General features: G+C 38.8%; 2 protein-coding genes across 2 annotated transcripts in view; both read left to right on the forward strand.

The window, feature by feature from the left end:
* LOC308356155 (kinetochore-associated protein NSL1 homolog) overlaps positions 1-19,989 on the forward strand; it is a gene marked incomplete at its 3' end in the record, with an annotated part of 431,182 nt that overhangs the window by 149,772 nt on the left and 261,421 nt on the right. The window lies entirely within an intron of this gene.
* LOC308355567 (kinetochore-associated protein NSL1 homolog) overlaps positions 1-19,989 on the forward strand; it is a gene marked incomplete at both ends in the record, with an annotated part of 28,189 nt that overhangs the window by 262 nt on the left and 7,938 nt on the right. Inside the window, 3 exons of the mRNA XM_080823890.1 lie at positions 725-800; positions 5,139-5,269; positions 7,266-7,320. Coding sequence (XP_080680016.1) covers positions 725-800; positions 5,139-5,269; positions 7,266-7,320 — 262 coding nt within the window. The remainder of the gene's footprint in view (positions 1-724; positions 801-5,138; positions 5,270-7,265; positions 7,321-19,989) is intronic.

The following is a 19,989-nucleotide window of genomic DNA, read 5'->3' on the forward strand; positions in this document are numbered from 1 at the left end:
GGACAGTAACCGCAGCCAGCACGTGTGTTTCTTCCTATTTTTTAAAAGATTTTATTTGTTTATTTATTTGACAGAAAGAGAGAGAGAGATCACAAGTAGGCAGAGCAGCAGGCAGAGAGAGAGGGGGAAGCAGTCTCCCCGCTGAGCAGAGAGCCCGATGCATGGCTACATCCCAGGACCCTGAGATCTCAGAACCCTGAGATCATGACCTGAGCGGAAGGCAGAGGCTTAACCCACTAGGCTACCCAGGCGTCCCTGCACTTCCTATTTTAAAGCAAACTCCAGATCTCATGTCATTTCATTTCTATATACCTCAGTGTACATCTCTAAAAATTACAGTCCTTCATGAAGTAGAAATTAATTTTACTTTGTTTTAAGCATTTTTCCCTTGTTAACACTGATGCTTGTTCAGCAGCATGTATAGTACTTGTGCCCTTGAGATTCAGCTGAGCTCAACTTTGTTAGCTTGTATTTTTTCTTCATTAAAGAAGTACATAAATTTTGCATCAAATTTTCTCAGATGTACCATAATGGTTATCAGAGCTAAAATGAAGGAAGAATCAGTGATTGAAATGGGATCTTCACTGAAAAGAATACAGTAATAAGCTCATCTATTTTTCTTGATATTCTGTATTACAAATCTGAAGTTCTTACTTTGCCAAAATGTTTTAGTTCAATATTTAAAGTTATTTTCAGTGACTTGAGTATTGTGAATTTATTTCAGACTTTTGAATCAGCTGTGCAAGAGAATGTCAGCATTAATGGACAAGCATGGCAGGAAGCTTCAGATAGTTTTATGGGTATGTGATTTAACTTTCCTTCTGTCATTAATTTCTCAGTGATTTTTGTAGCTAATTTTATCTTGAATGCTAATTTTTAATCCCCGTTTTCAGTCTTGTTTTTTAAAATATTTATTTGTTTGTTTGTTTATTTGAGAGAGACAGCAGAGTGAGAGATAGCACCAGCAGGGTGGGGGGCACAGAGGGAGAGGGAGAAGCAGGCTTACCGCTGAGCAGGGAAGCCCCATGCAGGGCTCCATTCCAGGACCCTGGGATCATGACATGAGCCAAAGGCAGATGCCCAACCGACTGAGCCACCTAGGGGCCCCTCGGTGTCCCTTCTTCTAAAAATTTTCCTTCACCAAAAAAAAAAAAAAAAAAAAGTTTCCTTCACTGGGGGGGGAAGGGAAACAATTCTAGAAGGCTACTGAGGCAAACTATACAGTAGTTGCCTTGGTTTTAATATACGCTATCTGGCATTCTCAATAAGGTTTTCATCTGATTAGTTTGAAAGTATTCTTGTCAGTAGGTTGCCGGAAAATACTGTACTGCTATCTCCAGATGAAGAAACGGGCCCAGAGAATTTCTGTGATTAAAACCTTATAAATCAAGTTGTATTTTTACAAATGATCCTTATAGTAGACAGCGACGTACCCTTAGAAGTACGAAGTTAAATTCTAAGGGTCCCAACCATGTAAAGGATGAAGTAAATATATGGAGAAACCCCCTAAGAGACAGAATGCTTTCTTTCTGTTTAATATTTATTTACTTAATTAATTTGAGAGGGAGAGAGAGAGCGAGAAAGCACAAGCGGGAAGCTGCAGAGGAAGAGGAGAAGCAGACGCCCCGCTGAGCAGGGAGCCTGATGCAGGGCTCAATCCCAGGATCCCGGGATCATGACCTGAGCCGAAGTTTAACTGACTGGTCCACCAAGATACCCCAGAATACTTTCTTCAAAACAGACTTAACTGTAACCCTAATGGTGTTGACATATCTAAAAAAAAATATCAAAATCTTAATGGAAAGAAAACGGTCCGTGGCCAGTGTAAGAAGGCAACAAATTTAGTAGAAAAGAAATGATCTGTGTGAAGAAAGGGTCAGAATTCTCCAGCAAAGTCTAGGAGAAGGGCTACCCTCACGAGAGGGTCAGAGTATCTTGTCTTTCCCCATGGTCATATTACAGAGTCTGACCAGCATAACTTGGTATCACTGCTTGGTATTACTTGCTATCCAGTCATACCCTTGAGCTGATTCCAAGCGCATCAGGTAACCCTCTGTGGTTATAATTTTTCTTCTCAACATTAAGGTAATACTTTGCCCAGAAAACTTCAATGTTTAACCCTTGGGATTATTATAGTTATCTCTTCAAGGTCACCAAAATTTACTTTCTGGTTTATATATTGAAATGGTAAAAGCAGTAACATCAGATTTCCCGAATAACAGAATGATGGCCAATTAGTAGAGGAGAGGAAGTGTATCACAATCACCTAAGAGTATTTTTAAACTCTACGGCCTTCCCTGTGTCTTTATTTGACTCTTGTTCTGTGAAGTCAGTTTGGAGTTGCTTTATTGTTTGCTCCAGGCTGCCTTTAGCAATATGATTCATCAATTTATAGATTAAGATACGTATTTTCTAATTGGTTGGCAGCCTGGGTAGAGTGTGGTTATTCTTTGCCCCTTTTCTTCCTTATGACTGTGAGGCAAATAGTTCAGAATACTATAATTTTACCTGCTTTCACTGACACTTGATAGTGACATACCAAATTCTAGGCCATAGATGAAAACACGCGGTCCTTACTACTTAGGAACTCATTGTTAATGGAAAGAAATGGACAGGGAATTACTATACTGTTTAGGAAGGGGGATAAGACCTAATAGAGTAGATTGTTGTTAAATGCATTTAATGAATGACAGCATGCTAGATAAAAAGGAGGAAGGATATTGGAAGCAGAGAGAACAGCATGTGCAAAGGCACGAAAGAGTGATATGTTTGGAAAATGTCAGAAATGAATTGGGAAAACGAATGGCAGGTGTGACCAGAGGTAAGCTGAGGCCAGATCACAAAGAGCCCTGAGAGTTTGCTAAGGAATTTGTACTTTATCCTGCAGGCAATGGGGAGCCAGTGGAGATTTTTAAAATAGAATTTACATGAAAAGCTTTGCATTTTAGAACACTGACTGCTGCCTGTGAATGGGGTGGATTGGAGAGGGGTGAAATTCAAGGTGGGCTGATCTGAGGGAAGTTACTGCAGTAGTACACTCAGAGACGGTGAAGACATGCTCAAAGACAGGAGAAAAGGAGAGAAGAAGGTTCTGCAGATGAGATTCAAAGGGTTTGTATCTGATCAAATACATAGAAGCAGTAAGGAAGCTTCACAAGGGCAGAGGTTTGTCTGTTTTGTTCACTGGGATCATTGTAGAAATGAGTGAACAAATAAAAGGAAAGAAGAAATGAATATACAAGTGAAAACAACTTTCTCCCTTCCTCTGTGGCTACCCTGAAAGGACTTGATTTCAGGCTTGACCAGGTTCATTTAAGAATTAAAGTGTACGTTTCCCGAGAGCAGGGGCTATATTTGTTTTTCAGCACTTGGCTTGGCATATAGTAGGTACACAGTAAATACTTGTTAAATTGGTGACAAAATCTTCTCTCAAATCTGCTCAAATTGTTTATACATTCAGTTTTGTAGCTTTATCATTAGGTGGCGCTGAAAAACCATTTTCCTCCATAGAAGATTTAGCTGGGAGACTTTTTTTTCTTAACTGTGAAATAGTACATTATTTCAGGCTAATGACTGAACTTTTTAAATGGTAGGTTAAAATTTAGGAAAGGCTACTCATCTCAATGAGTATTCAAAGTAAGCAGTGATTGTTTTTCTCATAATACTCCCAAAAGAATTTAGTTGGTCTTAGTATCTGTTACATGAATGAGATATACCCGATGTACTTCATCAATCTTGACCCAGTATGTGTGTGTGTGTATATATATGCTGATATGTCAGCAATGTTTGAAAGCTTCCAAAAATAAATATCACAGTTTCAGAATTCTTAGTGAAGCTTCTACTTAAAAAAATAGATACATTTCTAGCATAGACCGTGACATAGGACAGCTATGATGTGAGACCACTTAGGCCAATGATCTAGCTCTTTAGTTTAGTTTAGTTTTGTTTGGAGATTTATTTATTTGAGAGAGAGTGAGGGTGTGAATGCGCATGTAAGAAGCCGGTTTTTTGGTGGGGGGGAGCAGAGGGAGAAGGAGAGAATGCTCAAGTAGACTCCCCACTGAGCAAGGAGATACTCGGGCTGGATCCTAGGATCCTGAGATCATGACTGAACTGAAATCAAGAGTCAGACCTGTCATCGACTCAGCCACCCAGGCACCCCGTTCTGTAGTACTTTTAACTACTTATTCTTGAAGACGACTTTCAAAATAAGGTTGATGTACCACCTGCATTCATTTCATCTAGAGTACTTAGTTTTGGGGCCCCATTCCGGAGGCCTCTGTTGAATCAAAATGTCTGCACTTCTGACAAGTTCCCCATGTAATTATTTTGCTGAAGATTGAGATTCACTATTTTAAAACAGGAAAGCAACAGAGAAGAGTTTTAGTTAAAGTATAAAGTCACTGTGTCTCTTACTTTTTCCTGCTATTTATCCATTTGTATCTATTTCAGACTTCACTTTTCTGCTCTGCTACTGTCACAGCTTTGGTGCAGCACATAATAAAGTCAAAACATGTTGGAAACTCTAACATTAAATGCCCTTTACAGTCTAGTTCTTTTATATTTTATCATCCTTCTTTCCTTACACTTTGTCCTGCAGCCACTTAGAACTTTTAGTTTTAGAACAAAGTTTCCCAAAACCTCTGTGATCTTGCAAATACAGTTTGCTCTGCCTAAAATGCTTCCTCCTGTTATTTTTTGTCCCACCTTTTTTTATCCAATGGATTTACATTTATATTTCAAGCCTTAGCTCAAATGTCGCTTTCTGTTTAACGTCTTAAATTCCGCAGGTAGAGTTAGTGTTCTCTTATTCTGTGTCTATATAGCATTTTGTTCATACCTTAATTGCATTTATCAAGTTGTTTTGCAGTTATGTTTCTTCCAGGCTCTTAGAAAGCAGGGATCATGTTATATTCATCTTTGTATTTTTCTGATTTAGGCCTGGCTTCCCATAGGTGCTCAGTAATTGGTTTTTCAGTGGGTAAATAAATGAATTAATCACCAAGGGGAGGTCCATTAACTTACTATATTTGTTTTCAATTATTTTGTATTTTCTAAATTTAGCTTGTTACATTTCTATATACAATATAAGCAATGTGTTTTAAGAAATGTTTGATACTGTTTGTCTCTTGAAATAGATTCTGATATCAAAGTATTTGAAGATCAGTTTGATGAAATCATAGTAGATGTAGCCACAAAACGTAAGCAGTATCCCAGAAAGATCCTTGAATGTGTCATCAAAACCATAAAAGTAACACAAGAAATTCTGGTAAGATGATTTATCTTTGAGATAAGAAGCTTTGTTTTATGTCTGTTTTACTATAAAAAAGTTAACATATGAGGTCTTTGTGGACACACGTGACGTTTTGTTCTCTTTGTCTTTTCTTACTCAATTACTACTGTTTGTCTCGTGAGATTTTTTTTTTCCAGTTCTAAGTTATACTAGATTTTGAACATAGCTGATTTTAAAATATAATTTGAGGAAAGAAGACTAACTTTCCAATTCTCAGACAGGAAAGAAAAATAAGTTTATCTTTTTTTTTAAGATTTTATTTATTTGAGGTGCGGCAGTGGGAGAGCATCTTTAAGCAGACTCCCTGCTAAGCGCAGACCTTGACCTGGGGCTCAATCTCACAACCTCTGAGATCATGACCTGAGCCAGAACCAAGAGTCAGACGCTTTGAGCCATCCAGGCCCTCAATAAATTTGTCTGTGGAGCCTTTTCTTTCTTTGTGTCATTTGTGTTTGGCACATTATTTGTACATGTTTCTAAATTCTGGAAGGCCTCTTTAGCTTAAATTGATGATGAAGGTTGAATACCTGTCAGAACACTGAAATTTGCTTTATAAATTGTGTGTAATTTGTTTTGCTCCAAAAGTCATGATGGTGTGGGAGTAGGTTTGCTGGGAACGGCACTGCCTCTGCAGCGAGAAACACATGTTGCTTTACATCATGTTATACTACTTATCATTACTTTTTGAAATTAGCATACTTTCACATTTAAATCTTCCAGTAGCTTTTTGTCAGGAATTGTTTCAGACAGTGCAGGCATTGTTCTGTGAGAAAAAAATATAAGCAGCATTTTTCTTTTTCTTTTTTTCTTCCCAAGCATTTTCAAAAAAATACCCCACTCTATCCTCTCCCACTCAGCCTTGCGTTTTAAAGCTTCCCTGAGAAATGTATTTCTTTTCTCTCTGTTATTACCCCCTTCTTTCCCGGAAAAGAACTGAGTTGGCAATGAGTATTGCATCAACGAAAGAAGGCGGGCAGGCCTAGGTGAGGTGCTACACGCCAAACGGATTGATGGGGTGAGGATACTGAAGGCAGCCCTTTTAGAAAACATTTTTGGCTCCTGCTGGCTTTGGGCAGGAGTAAGGAACATTTTACTCTTTCTTTTTGCTAAATTACAGATCTTACTCCATGAGCCTTGCCCAGGGGCCATGCGAAGCCCCGTGTTGTTCCAGTTTTGCTGTATGTGCTGCTGAAGGGAGCGCGTGGATCCTTTGCTGTAATTCTGCTCTCACAGTCCCAGGATACCACAGGACAGATACGCGTCAGTGCGCTGACGTGGTAGCGGCCGCCTTGTAAAACAGAGCTCCTGGGAAATATGAGTTCCAAGCTCCAAACACTTCTCTTAAAATGAACTTTAGAAAACCTGTCTGTTCATAATTTGGAGACTGCCTTGTACTTTAAACAGAAAATTCAGTCTCTGTGGCTTTAATTTGCTTGCTTGCTTTTCTTAAACTTTTTTTGTGGTGCTATTTCTTAGCGTATGCAGTGGGTGGCAATGCTAGAAAAGGTAACATTTAGTTTGATCTTTCCCCTCCTTTCCTAAAGATTTCAGGACTGACCTTCCTTCCTTCCTTTCTTCCCCTTCCTTCCTCTCTCCTTCCTTCCTTTCCCTCCCTCTTCCTTCCTTCTTTCCTTTCCTTCCTTCCTTCCTTAATCTTACTTATTTGAAAGAGAGAGAAAGCACTAGTGGGGCATGGTGGTAAGGGGCAGAGGGAGAGGGAGAAGCAGACTCCCTGCTGAGCAGAGAAGTCAGTGCTCAACACTGGGCTCCATCCAAGGACCCTGAGATCATGACCTGAGGTGACCTGAGCCGTAGACACTCAACTGACTGAGCCACCCACGCACCCTCCCCCCTTTTTTTCGTTAGAAGAATGGTTCTAGCAGCTAATAGTATATTTGCTTATATTAGTTGAAGGAAATGTTTATATGAAGGATTAAGTGATTAAATCTGTTTTACCTTATACTGTGTTTAGAAGCAGTACTACCCTGTTGTACATCCATTGGACCTCAAATATGACCCTGATCCAGGTGAGCCATTGCTCATTTGTGGTAAAACTGAAGCACCAGCTTGTAATTTTTATGAGTTCCTAATCCTCTTTTAAAGGTGTCAGTGGGAAGGATATCTTCCCTTCGACGCTCTAACTTACTACTGTGTTTAGCTCTTCTCTAAGATTATAAAAACTTGGCTCTAAATGTACTGGCTCAGTAATCTCCAGGAGTAGGTCCTAGGAATCTGGACTTTTATAAAGCTCTCCCTTGACCTGGACTATTAACAACATCTCAGTCTCTAACTTCCGTTATAGTACCGTCCCATTTCTCACTGCTACTATACTGTCCATGCTTTGTATTACGGTCTAAGTTATACTGTTAAAGCATTCATGGTGTCACTCCCCAGTGTGATGACCGTCATTGGTTTCTCAATGTTTGCAAAATAAAACCCAATAAAAATATATTGTTGAGCTTAAGAAGAGATATGCATACTTGATAAACCTTTGAACTCAATTCTGTTTCCATTTAGATGCATCCTTTAAAACTCAGAGAAATAAAATGGGTAAATCTTACGTAAATCTAGCAACAGAATTTGCATTGCTAAAACGGTGGATCATATATATTTTTAAATGGCTCTATTCACACATTTAAAAATTCGTAACAATTCTCCTAAGAGATCTTTTGGTGTTTTCTTTGGCATTCAAAAGTACCATTTATTTGTTTCTTTATTTTTTAAGATCATATTAATTTGTTTATTAGAGAGAGTGAGAGCACACATGTGCACGTGCAAGCCAGGGAGCAGCTGAGGGAGAGGGACAAGCACATTCCGTGCTGAGCACGGAGCCTGATGTGGGACTCAGTCCTGCGACCCCGAGGCCATGACCTGAGCTGAAATCAAGAGTCAGGTGTTTAACTGACTGAGACACCCTGGTGCACCCCCGCTCCTTTTCTTAAATACCCTTTCAGAACTTTTAGAAGAACAGTTAAAACCTTGATTTGTTTGTATGGGCAACTTACACTTATGGTTTTGCGCACTTTATCTTTGACTAATTGTGCACTACTTTCTAACATGTCCTGCCCCTCCTAAATCTCCCAAAGCCAATGGGGATAAACCAAGAGGGGGATGTACAAGTGTATAGATACTCAGAAATTTGTTAAAATCACAGCATTCACTCTGTTTGACAAATAAAAATTGACCTAGGCCCCCTAAAAAGGGGAAGTTGCCAAAATGCAGTAGTTGACATAGACTGTTTTGATTTTGAGCAACATGAAGATAATAGTTGAAACTTGTGGTATCATAATTACCCAAGTATTGCTTTTCTTTTCTTTCTTTCTTTCTTTTTTTTTGTGTAAACTCTACATCCAGTGTGGGGCGTGAATTCATGATCCGGAGATCAAGAGTCACATGCTCTACAACTGAGCCAGCCAGTTGCCCCTGCCTCAAGTATTACTTTTTAAATATAATTATCCTCTAAAGAAACTTGTAAACTTTTTATCTTAGGAGGGAAAACAAATTTACTTTAATGATCTTTAAGGTCCCCTCTCTCTCTTTCAAATAAATAAATAAAACTAAAAAAATAATAACCTTTTGATCAATCCTATCTCATTTACAACAACATACCTTATAATACTGCTTATAATATAATACTGCTTAACTTGTAATACATCTAACTGATAAAATCATACAAAATTAACTAAAATGGCTTAGGAAAATAGAAAGCATACATTTGTATGGAACCTAAAAGTCTGAATAATCTGCATGGGAAAGTTTTTGTGGGAACTTGTTGAAAAATTTTTCTTGTTATTAGAATATTAAGTGATATCAAATTTATTTGAAAGCCGACATTTTTAAAAGAAGGTTTTCTGGTTTTCAAAAAACAATACTTAGCCAATGTGTATAATATTGATTTGGCAGTCACGTTGAGAACTTCGAGGTATACGTAGTTAAAGTAGACAGATTCTCGTATGAAGAGCTTCTGTTTGAGTGTGACAGATGAACATAAAACAATTCTTTCATGCCCTTAACTGGTTCTCTTCCCAGTTTCCCCTGAGTAAATGGTACCTTCATCTGCGTTTTTGCTTTAGTTAGAAGTCAGCCTTTCCTCCCTTGAACTCCTCATATCCAGTCCATCAATAAACTACAAATGATTCCTTTGAAAATCTCACGTTCATCTGTTTGTCTCCATCCTGCTATTATCACTTCTAATCTAGATCATCATCATTTTAGTCAGGATTTCTGCATATACTTTCTAGAAGGTCTTCCTGGTTCACTCTTGTTTTTTCCCCATTCCATTGTAGATGTATATTGGGCAGAGTTGATTTTTTAAAAGTTCTTTGAAATATTTCAAACATACAGAAAATATGGAGTATAACATAATGGACATCTTTGTTGCTACCACCCATGTTTAAGGGCTATTCACATTTTTGCCAAATTTGTTTCAGACCTTTTTAGGAACCTGTGGATGCGCTTGAATCCTTCTCTGTACTCTTTTACTATTCTATCCTATTCTCTCTTACTTCAGAAGTAATCACTATCTTCAAGCTGAGTGGATCCTTACTGTCCATGTTACTCTTTTACTGTATAGACATGTAACCAGAAATAATGTGTGGCATTCATTTTTTAGATTTTTATATAAATTGTATCATACTGATCATATTCTGCAACTTTCCCCCCCTTGACACTGTATATACACAAAGCTTTCCATGCATTGAGCTAATATATAGTATTCCAGAATATGAAGAAACCACTGCTTATCCATTCCTCTGTTGCGAGACACTTAGATAATTTCTTTTTTTGCTGTTATAAATAGTATTACAATGAACATTCTTATAACTGTTTCCTTATATAGTGTAAATATGCCACAGATTTTCTGGAGTACATTTCTGGAAGCAGAATTTCTAGGTCATAAGGTTTGTTTCTATTCAGCTATTACATTTGAACTGTTACTATTCAGCCATAACGTTCTATTACATATGAACTTTACTGCCCATCCAAAGTAGTTGTATCAGTTTACATTCCCACGAGCAGTGTTTGAAAGTTCTTGCTTTCCCAAATTTTGCCAGCATTTGTTACTGTCAGGCTTTCAGTATAATCACAGTTATACAGCCATCACCAAAATAAATTTTTAAACATTTCCCTCACTTCAAAAAGAAATCTCATACTCCTTAGCCATTCTCCCCCAGTCTCTTCCCTCTCTGCCCTGGCCCTAGGCAACCACTAATCTGCTTACTGTCTATAGATTTGAGTGTTCTGGACATTTATATAAATGGAATCATGCAATATGTTGTCCTTTAAGAACGAAACAAGATGAAACCAGAGAGGGAGACAAACCATAAGAGACTCTTAATTTTAGGAAACAAACTGAGGGTTGCTGGAGGGGAGGGACGTGGGGGATGGGGTAACTGGGTGGTAGACATTGGGGAGGGTATGTGTTGTAATGAGCACTGGGTATCACATGAGACCAATGGATCTTGACCTGTACCCCTGAAACAAATCATACATTATATGTTAACTAATTGAATTTAGTTAAAAAAAAAAATTGGGTGCCTAGGTGGCTCAGTCAGTTAAGCGGCTACCTTCGGCTCAGATCGTGATCTCAGGATCCTGGGATCGAGTCCCACATTGGGCTCCCTGCTCAGCGGGGAGTCTGCTTCTCCCTCTCCCTCTGCCTGCTGCTCCCCCTGCTTATACTCTCTCTCTCTCTCTGTCAAATAAATAAAATATTATAAAAAAATTAATAAAAAAAAGAATGAATGGATTCTTTTAATTAGCATAGTGTTTTCAAGGTCCAATCGTGTTGTAGGATGTATCACTGCTTCATTTCTTTTCATCGCCAAAGAATACTCCCTCTTACGTATATACTTTCCATTTATCCATTCATCAGTGTAGAGACTTTTTTTTTTTTTCCAACTAGGCCCTGTGCCCAGTGTGGGGCTCGAACTCATGACCGTAAGATCAAGAGTCGCATGCTCTACTGACTGAGCCAGCCAGGCATCCCCAGTGTAGAGATATTTCTGAGTTGTTTCCATGTTGGACTATTATGAATAATGCTGCTGTGGACATATATGTATAAGTTTTGTGTGGACATGTTTTCAGTTCTCTTGAGTATATGTAACTAGGAATGGGATTGCTGGATTATATGGTAACTCTAGTTTAGATTTTTTTTTTTTAAAGACTTACTCATTTGAGAGAGAGAGAGAGCACAAGTGGGGTGGGAGGGGCACAGGGAGAGAGAGAGCAGACCCCCCACTGAGCTGGGAGCCTGATGTGGGGCTCCGTTCCAGGACTCTGATATCATAACCTGAGCCAAAGGTAGATGCTTAACTGACTGAGCCACCCAGACACCCACTCCCTTATTTTTTTTTTAAGATTGTATTTATTTATTTAGATACAGAGCACGTGACCCGTGGTAGGGGCAGAGGGAGAGGGTGGGAAGAGAGTCTCAAGTAGACTCTACACTGAGCATGGATCCCTACTTGGGGGCTCCATCTCGTGACCCTCAGATCATGACCTCAGCAGAAATCAAGAGTGGGTTGCTTAACCGACTGAGCCACGCAGGTGCCCCAACTCTAGTTGAGCTTTTTGAGGAACTGCTGAAGTGTTTTCCAGGGCGGCTGTACCGTTCACATTACTACCAGGAGAGTGTGAGGGTTCCATTTGCTCCAGAGCCTCACCAAATCTGGTTATATTTGTCTTTCTTTTTGTGGCCATTCTAATGGGTGGGAAGTGGTATCCTACTGTGATTTTGATTGGCATTTCTCTTCTGATTAACAATGAGCATCTTTTCTTGTGCTTATCGGTCATTAGTTTATCTTTGGAGAAATGTCTATTCACATGCTTTGACCATTTTTTTTTTTAAGATTTTTATTTATTTATTTGACAGATAGAGATCACAAGCAGGCAGAGAGGCAGGCAGAGAGAGAGGGGAGGAAGCAGGCTCCCTGCGGAGCAGAGAGCCCAATGCGGGGCTCGATCCCAGGACCCTGGGATCATGACCAGAGCTGAAGGCAGAGGCTTTAACCCACTGAGCCACCCAGGCACCCCTGCTTTGACCATTTTTAAATTGGATTATTTATCTTTTTATTTTTTATTTTTTTTTAAGATTTTATTTGTTTATTTGACAGAGAGAGATCACAAGTAGGCAGAGCAGCAGGCAGAGAGAGAGAGGGAAGCAGGCTCCCCGCTGAGCAGGGAGACCCCTGCGGGCTCGATCCCAGGACCCCGAGATCATGACCTGAGCCGAGAGCAGAGGCTTAGCCCACTGAGCCACCCAGGCGCCCCTATTTATCTTTTTTTTGTTGAGTTGTAATTATTCTTTATATATTCTGGAAATCAGTCCATTATCAGATACGTGATTTACAAATATTTTCTCCTTTGTCTTTATGTTGTCTTTCACTTTCTTGATGGTTTCCTTTGAAGTACAAAAGTTTTAAATTTTGATAAGTCCAATTTATTTACTTTTTTCCTTTGATTGTTTACACATTTGATGTCTTATCTCAGAAACCATTACCTAATACAAGGTCATGAAGATTTGTTTCTAAGAGTTTCATAGTTTTAGTTCTTACATTTAGGTCTTTGATCCATTTTGAGTTAATTTTTGTGTATGGTGTGAGGTAGGACTCCAACTTCGTTCTTTTATGTATGTATATCTAAATTGTTTCTAGCACCATTTGTTGAAAAGACTATTTTTCACTTCGGTGAATTGTACTGGCAACCTTGTTAGAAGTGAGTTCACTGTAATGTGCAGATTTATTTCTGGTCCTACCGTTCTATTTCATTGATCTGTATATCTGTCCTTGGGCCAGTACTACGCTGTTTTGATTATTAAAGTTTTGCAGTAAGTTTTGAAATCAGAGCATACAGGGCCTCCAACTTGGTGCTTTTTCAAGAATGTTTGGCATTCCTGGCTCCCTTAAATTTCCATATGAATTTTAGAATCAGTTTGTCAATTTTGCAAGGAAGCCAGCTGGGATTTTGATAGGGATTGTGTTGAAATTGAAGATTAATCTGGGAGTAATGCTAACTTAAGGTTAAGTTTTCCAGTCCATGAACAACAAACATCTTTCCATTTATTTAGATCTTTGACTTCTTTCAACAGAGTTTTCTAGTTTTTAGCACTTCTTTTGTTACATTTATTCTCAAGTATTTTATTCTTTTGATGCTAATGTAATTGGGATTTTGAGAAATTTTATTTTCACTTTGGTCATTGCTATTATATAGGAATGGAATTGATTTTTATGTATTGATCTTGCTGAGCTCATTTATTAGTTTTTTAGTGGATTCTTTAGGATTTTCTATATAAAAGATTATATCATATCATCTGCAAATAGAGGTAGTTTTACTTCTCCCTTTCCAGTCTGCATACCTGACATTCATTGTTGATGAAAGGTCTTCTGAGAGTGTAACTGCCATTTTTATAGAAAGTCTCTCCTGACTTTTTAGATCTTCTCTGTAATTCTTAGTGCTCTGCAATTTTACCACAATGTGCCTAGATGTTTATTTTTAGTTTTCTAGCAGGGTGTTTTATGTGTACTTGTTTCTTATTTTTTAACATTGAAAATAATTTTATTTTTCTTGATTGTATAAAAACACATTCACATTCTAAAAATGTTAAAAGCATAGGAAATACAGTACATGAACTTACATACTCACGATTATTGCTTTATTTCTACACCTTCAGTCCACCTGCAAATCTTGCTGCCCTTACTTTGAAAACGTACTCCAAATTCAGCCACATCCCCCTAAATCCATCACTACCTCTCTTACGCATGTTCTCTTAGCAGGATTTCTACGATAGTCACCTCACTGGTCTCCTTCCTTCCATTCCAGTTTTCCACCCAGCCGCCAGAGAATTGCGTTCAAAGCATAATCAGATCATCTCACCCCCTGCTTAAAACCCTGTAGTGGCTCCCCATCCTCCTTCCCTTGGTTTACAAGATCCTTTCTGACTTGGTCCCTGGCTGCTTCTCGGAGTTCATCTGTGACCTTGGTCTCTTATCATTCTCACCTTTCCTTATTGTGCTGCAAAAGCACTAGCATTCTTGCTGTTTCCCCAAAGACATGCCAAACACACACTTGCCCTGTGGCTTTCTCACTTGCTGTTCCCTGGTTCCCCTCTGAAACCACCTGCCTGACTCACTTCACTTAGCTCTCTGTTCAAGGTTACCTCATCCGAGAGGTTTTTCCTGACAACCTCTATCACATTCCCTTCTGACTCCTTTAGTCATACTCTGTCCCCTTAATCTGCTTTTGTTTTTTCACCACTTAAGACATATAATTTGTGTTTGTTTTATCATCTTTACCCCCCCTCCGTATTATAAACTGCCCATGAATAAGGACTTTGTTTTGTACTTGTGTATCCCATGCTAACTCTCTGAGATCATTATCTGACATTGTACATTCAAGAAGTATCTATAAAACAAATACACAATTTTACTAAATTGATCATATACATTTTAAAAATAAAGATAGCATTCTATTTTATACTTTTTGTTTTTGGCTTCCTCTCTCTTCCATTCACTACACCTTTAGATTTCCAATCTTAACCTGGTACAATACCACTTATCCGTCTTTCTCCACTTACATAATCATACAGGAATACATATGTACTGGACATTTACCGGGGTAATTTATTTTACAGAAAATTGGTTCATGTATTCACATTATGTGCAGTTTACTCTTTTAACCTAAGGATATGGTAGAAATCCTCCAATTCAACTGCCATAGATCTGTGTTTGTATTTTAAATTGTTATATTTTTATAGTTTTTGTGCTCATAGTGAATGCAAGTTTAATATGAAATTTTAAAGAACCAGTGGTGTATATATAGTAGTAAATGAAAATCCTCCCAAGTCTGCTGATCCCACACACCTTCAAATAGAAAACCAGTTTGATATGTCCGATTTTAGATCTTTATCACTGTATTTGCAAGCGAGCCGACAGGCACAGGGGATTTTAAGTTGTTTATTTTCTTATATAACTATTACATAATACCTTCTGTGACTTTTTCACTCAACAATGTCACAGTAGTTCAACTCTGCATTTTGTTGGCAATTTCTTTGTGATTTGTACACACACAATTTTATTTAAATAGATTATGTACATTTGGGAGGAGTGGGATTTTTTATTTGTTTTGCTTGCATCCTCTTTCCTCCCATCTTCCACTCACGTCTCCAAGTATACTTTCAATCAGAGGACTCCCATCTTCTAGAAAATCTTTAACCTAATCTTTCAGCTTTGCTTCATCATTTCTTCTATTTTTGTATTATTCTTGTTTGCATTTAATAATTTATTTTTCTTGGGGCACCTGGGTGACTCAGTGGGTTAGAGCCTCTGCCTTTGGCTCAGGTCATGATCCCAGGGTCCTGGGATCGAGCCCTGCATCGGGTTCTCTGCTCAGCAGGGAGCCTGCTTCCTCCTCCCTCTCTCTCTCTCTCTCTCTGCCTGCCTTTCTGCCTATTTGTGATCTCTGTCTGTCAAATAAATGAACAAAATCTTTAAAACATAATAATAATAATAATTTATTTTTCTCTTGTGCTATTATGATTTCCTTCAGCTATGAGAAGATCCTAAGCTTTTAAAATTGTTCTTAGATTGCTCTATTTTTATGCCATCTGCAGTATTCTCACCTTGGCATTAGTTATATTGGCTATCCTTCATGGTTGTGATCTCTTCTTGTATTTTAGAATTTTGATTTGTAGACTTTTCCTTCACTAAGATTATTTATGCACCTATTTTCTTGTCGCTGCTTTCCCTCCTTCCTGTCTAGTAGTTTTGTGGTTGCCTTTCATCTGGCCCCTGAAAAGTCTCAGCAAAGAGCCAGTCTCGAGTTGGCAGCATGGGGCCCCTGTTCCCCTGTAATATAGGAGATAGTGGATCTAGTCACTAAGGCAGCAGACAGCTTGGTCCAGGACCAGGCTTTGAGGCATTATCTGCCTCCCATTATTTCTAATACATGCCTCAGCTCCTGGCCATTGTTATTGGCAGGACTTTTTCAGCCTGCTTCTCAGGGTAGGAAAACTCTATCTCAGCCCTTGGTTTCATACAGTGAAGCTGACTCTTCCCATTCCCTGGTCCTCCGGGGTACCTTGGGTGGGCCCCTTTTATGTTATAGAAGCAAATTCCTGGTTACCTACTGCCTACTTGCCATCTCCTTACTGGTAGATCTGCAACTTCAGCCTGACGTATAGCTTTTTCTCTTTTAATTTTGTATGGTTCATAGAAATGTTTCTTTTGTATATGCTTTGGGATAGCTTTTTAATTTTCTGTATTTATCAGATGATGTTTTGGACAAAGGTGGGGAGTTTTGTGAATTTCCAAGACCAACTACTCTTGAGCATAAATCTGTTTTCATTCCTCTGCTTAAATCCAAAAATCTTCCCATTAAAAAAGATATCTGTATCTATCTATCTATATATATACTACATTTCAAACACTCTTTTTTTAAGGATTTTATTTATTTGACGGAGAGAGACACTTAGGGAGGGAACACAAGCAGGGGGAGAGGGAGAAGCAGGTTTCCTGCAGAGCAGGGAGCCTGACGCTCCCAGGAGCCCCAGGACCCCAAGATCATGTTCCGAGCGTGGATCATGATGTGAGCCTGAAGGCAGACCTGATGCTTAACAACTGAGCCACCCAGGCACCCCACATTTCAAACATCTTAACGTTCCCTTATATGGTCTGGCCCCCACCTACCTCTCCAAATTCATTTCAGGCACTTTCCTTTTTGCCGTAGCCCTGTGGCCCACCTTTCAGTTTTTTGAAAGTGCCTCACTTTCAAACATGCTTTTTCCTGGTGCTTCTAAAGTTGACATCTTCTCAATTTTTCTCTCATTTGAATGATACCTTCTCAGGGGTGCCTGGGTGGCTCAGTGGGTTAAGCCTCTGCTTTGAGCTCAGGTCATGATCTCAGGGTCCTGGGATCAAGCCCCGCATCGGGCTCTCTTCTGGGCACAGAGCCTGCTTCCCCCGTACCCCCCACCCCCTGCAAGTCAAATAAATAAATAAAATCTTAAAAAAAAAAAAACGCTATCTCCTCAGAGAGATCTTCCCTAACCACTCTAATGACAATAGCCCCTTCTCAGTACTCTATCATAATACTTGTTTATTTCCTAAATAGCGCGTATTACAATATATTTGTGTATTTCCTTGTTTATGGTCTCACAAAACTGAAAGCTCCATGAGCTTTTTTACTTTGTATGTGCATTATATGTGCCCAGCATATAGCACCATGCTTGGTACATTTTGAGGGGCTGTTACTCATCCATGCACTCGGCATACTTATCAGATGTCCACCATATGCCAGAACTGTTCTCCTCGTAGAGGATATAATGGTGAGCAACACAAACAATATCCCTGCTCTGCGGAGCTTCTGTTCTAGTTGTGAGCGGAAAAGTAGAAACAAATATAAACGTAAACCGTCAGTGTAGGGTCATGCGTTTAGGTGATGAAAAACACTTTCTGGGAAAGTAGCAAGAAGGGATTTATCTTATGACAAGAGGAAGAGCCTTTCAGTTAGGGTAGAGCTAGAACAAGGTTCCTAAGTCGAGAGTGTTTCTAGTTCTTGAGTATTTATGGAGTAAAAGACCACTGAGGATACAGTAAAGGGAATGGTAGGAAAGAACATTATCGGACAATGTTAGAGACTTGGCCCAGGCCAGCAACCACAGGCGAGGAGTTTGGAAATACATGGTACCTTAAGAGAGATACAACTCTTCAGTATGGAAGATGCTGGTGAGGTGCAGGTGGGAGTGGATATACAAGATTATGTATTATCTGTGACCTAGCAGGTGTGTTTGACAGCTCTGTTTAAGTTGTAGCAAACGGTCACCTTCCGGAAAGTCATAAATCACTGCTTAGGTTTTTGTTTCATTTTCACCAGGGGTGCTACCTTTCAAGTCATGGTTCTTATTCATGCCTTTAATCATCCCTTTAGCAACCAGCATAAGCCAGACATCCTATGTAATGCAGGCTCCCTTGCTCAGTTATGCACATAAAATACACTGGGAATAGAAAGGAAGCCCTCAGTTAGTGCTTTTCTGCTGAATGTCTACATTCGTGCAGGCTTTTAGAAGTTCATGTTTCCCAGTTTAGTCAGTGCAGTGACCTGAAAGCAAAACTAGGTTGATTACCCAATCTTTCATTTCCACTTTTTCATTTCCCTATGTTTTAGAAAGCAAGTGCCAAGGGGAGGCAGTGTCCTCAAGGGTGCCTACTTCCACATTTTTAAGAGGCAACTTTTTTTTTTTTTTAATATCCTTGCAGCAATCCTCTGATTAGTTGTCTACCAGTAAGATGAATTTTCATTTGTCAGTTATAACCTTTTGTGATCCTATTAGTAAAACTAATAATTGCTTCTATATTGTCTTCTTTTTTTAAAAAGTTCCTTAAAGTTAGTTGAAGAGACTCCCTTTCTCCCCTGTCCTTCACTAAACATGTAGTGATGACAAGGAGCTATTTTAAGTTTCTCTACAGTAGACTTGATAGTTCCAGTTCTTTTGCTGACCCTACAAGCAGAAGACTGGACAGTTCGTCTTCTTTCTTAATAATGCCAACTTGCCTAAGCCACTGCTAGACTATTTACAGGTAGTTACTCGCTTACAAATGGTTACGTTTCAAAAATTCTTATTCAGTCTGAGCTTTAGAATTTGAAATGCATTTCCCCTCTGAAAAAATTTGCAAGTAGTATTATAAATGGGTAAGTTTCTAGGCTACCCTTTAAAGACCAATTTTTCCTATAATGTAGCTGAAATACTACCCATTTACGTTGGAAAATATTAGGAAAATCACGTTGCAGATGCACCTTTGTTCCAATACAGATGCTTAAATAGGAGTTAGAGGGAACAGTCTGGATCCCTAAATACCTTTGCAGTGACAGGATAGTGGAGTCACAGAGATGTCCCCACGAAAGCTGTGGAGAGAAGGTCATGGGGAGCGCATCTGAGGAAGCCCATCCGCAGTCTCCCACACGGCAGAGCCCGGCCATCTGCGTGTGCTACATTCTTCAGTCAGATGTTTGTGTGTCAGGAGTACTTACACGCTCTTTTACTAGGTACGAGAGTGAAAAATTCATTTAAAATAATCTTGAGTGAGGGAGTGAAAGTTTATATATTTTGAAATTTTCTAAGCAGATATTAATGTTGGAAAATGCCTTTCTGGATGCATTTTATAGGCAACATTCATATATTTAGTGATCATTTTTATTTGTGTGTGTGTGTCTTTTAGTGCTTATTAAAATCTTTGTGTGCTTTTATTCCTAAAGTCATTGCTGTTCCTTAGTTTTCAATGAAAGGAATTTATTTCACATAACTTTAAAAATATTCTATAATGTTAATAGTTAAAACAGAGTTAAATCTAGAATTGTGCTATTTTCAGTTTTTTACCAGATATAATTTGTTTTCATTTCAAAGGGATTTTTATTACCTTGGAGCTAACTTTTGACCATTTGTTAACTTTTATTCTTATAATTCTGGACAGCCGGGTATTTTGGAAAGTTACATATGGAGTATAAAAGAGCATATGCTTTGAATTCTAGGAAATGTGGGTTCTAATTCTATTCTAGATCATTTCTCAGTTCTCACAGCTTCTGTTTTCTTATCTATAAAAGGAGGCTGATGAAACCTGCTTGCCTCACAGGGTTGCTAATGGTTATTACACAAGATTGATTGGCAATGGATGCCACCCCATGCTACTGCAGGAGTGGGCTGTCAG

The sequence above is a fragment of the Martes martes genome (assembly GCF_963455335.1).
Source record: "Martes martes genome assembly, chromosome: 15".
Classification (NCBI taxonomy): Eukaryota; Metazoa; Chordata; class Mammalia; order Carnivora; family Mustelidae; genus Martes; species Martes martes.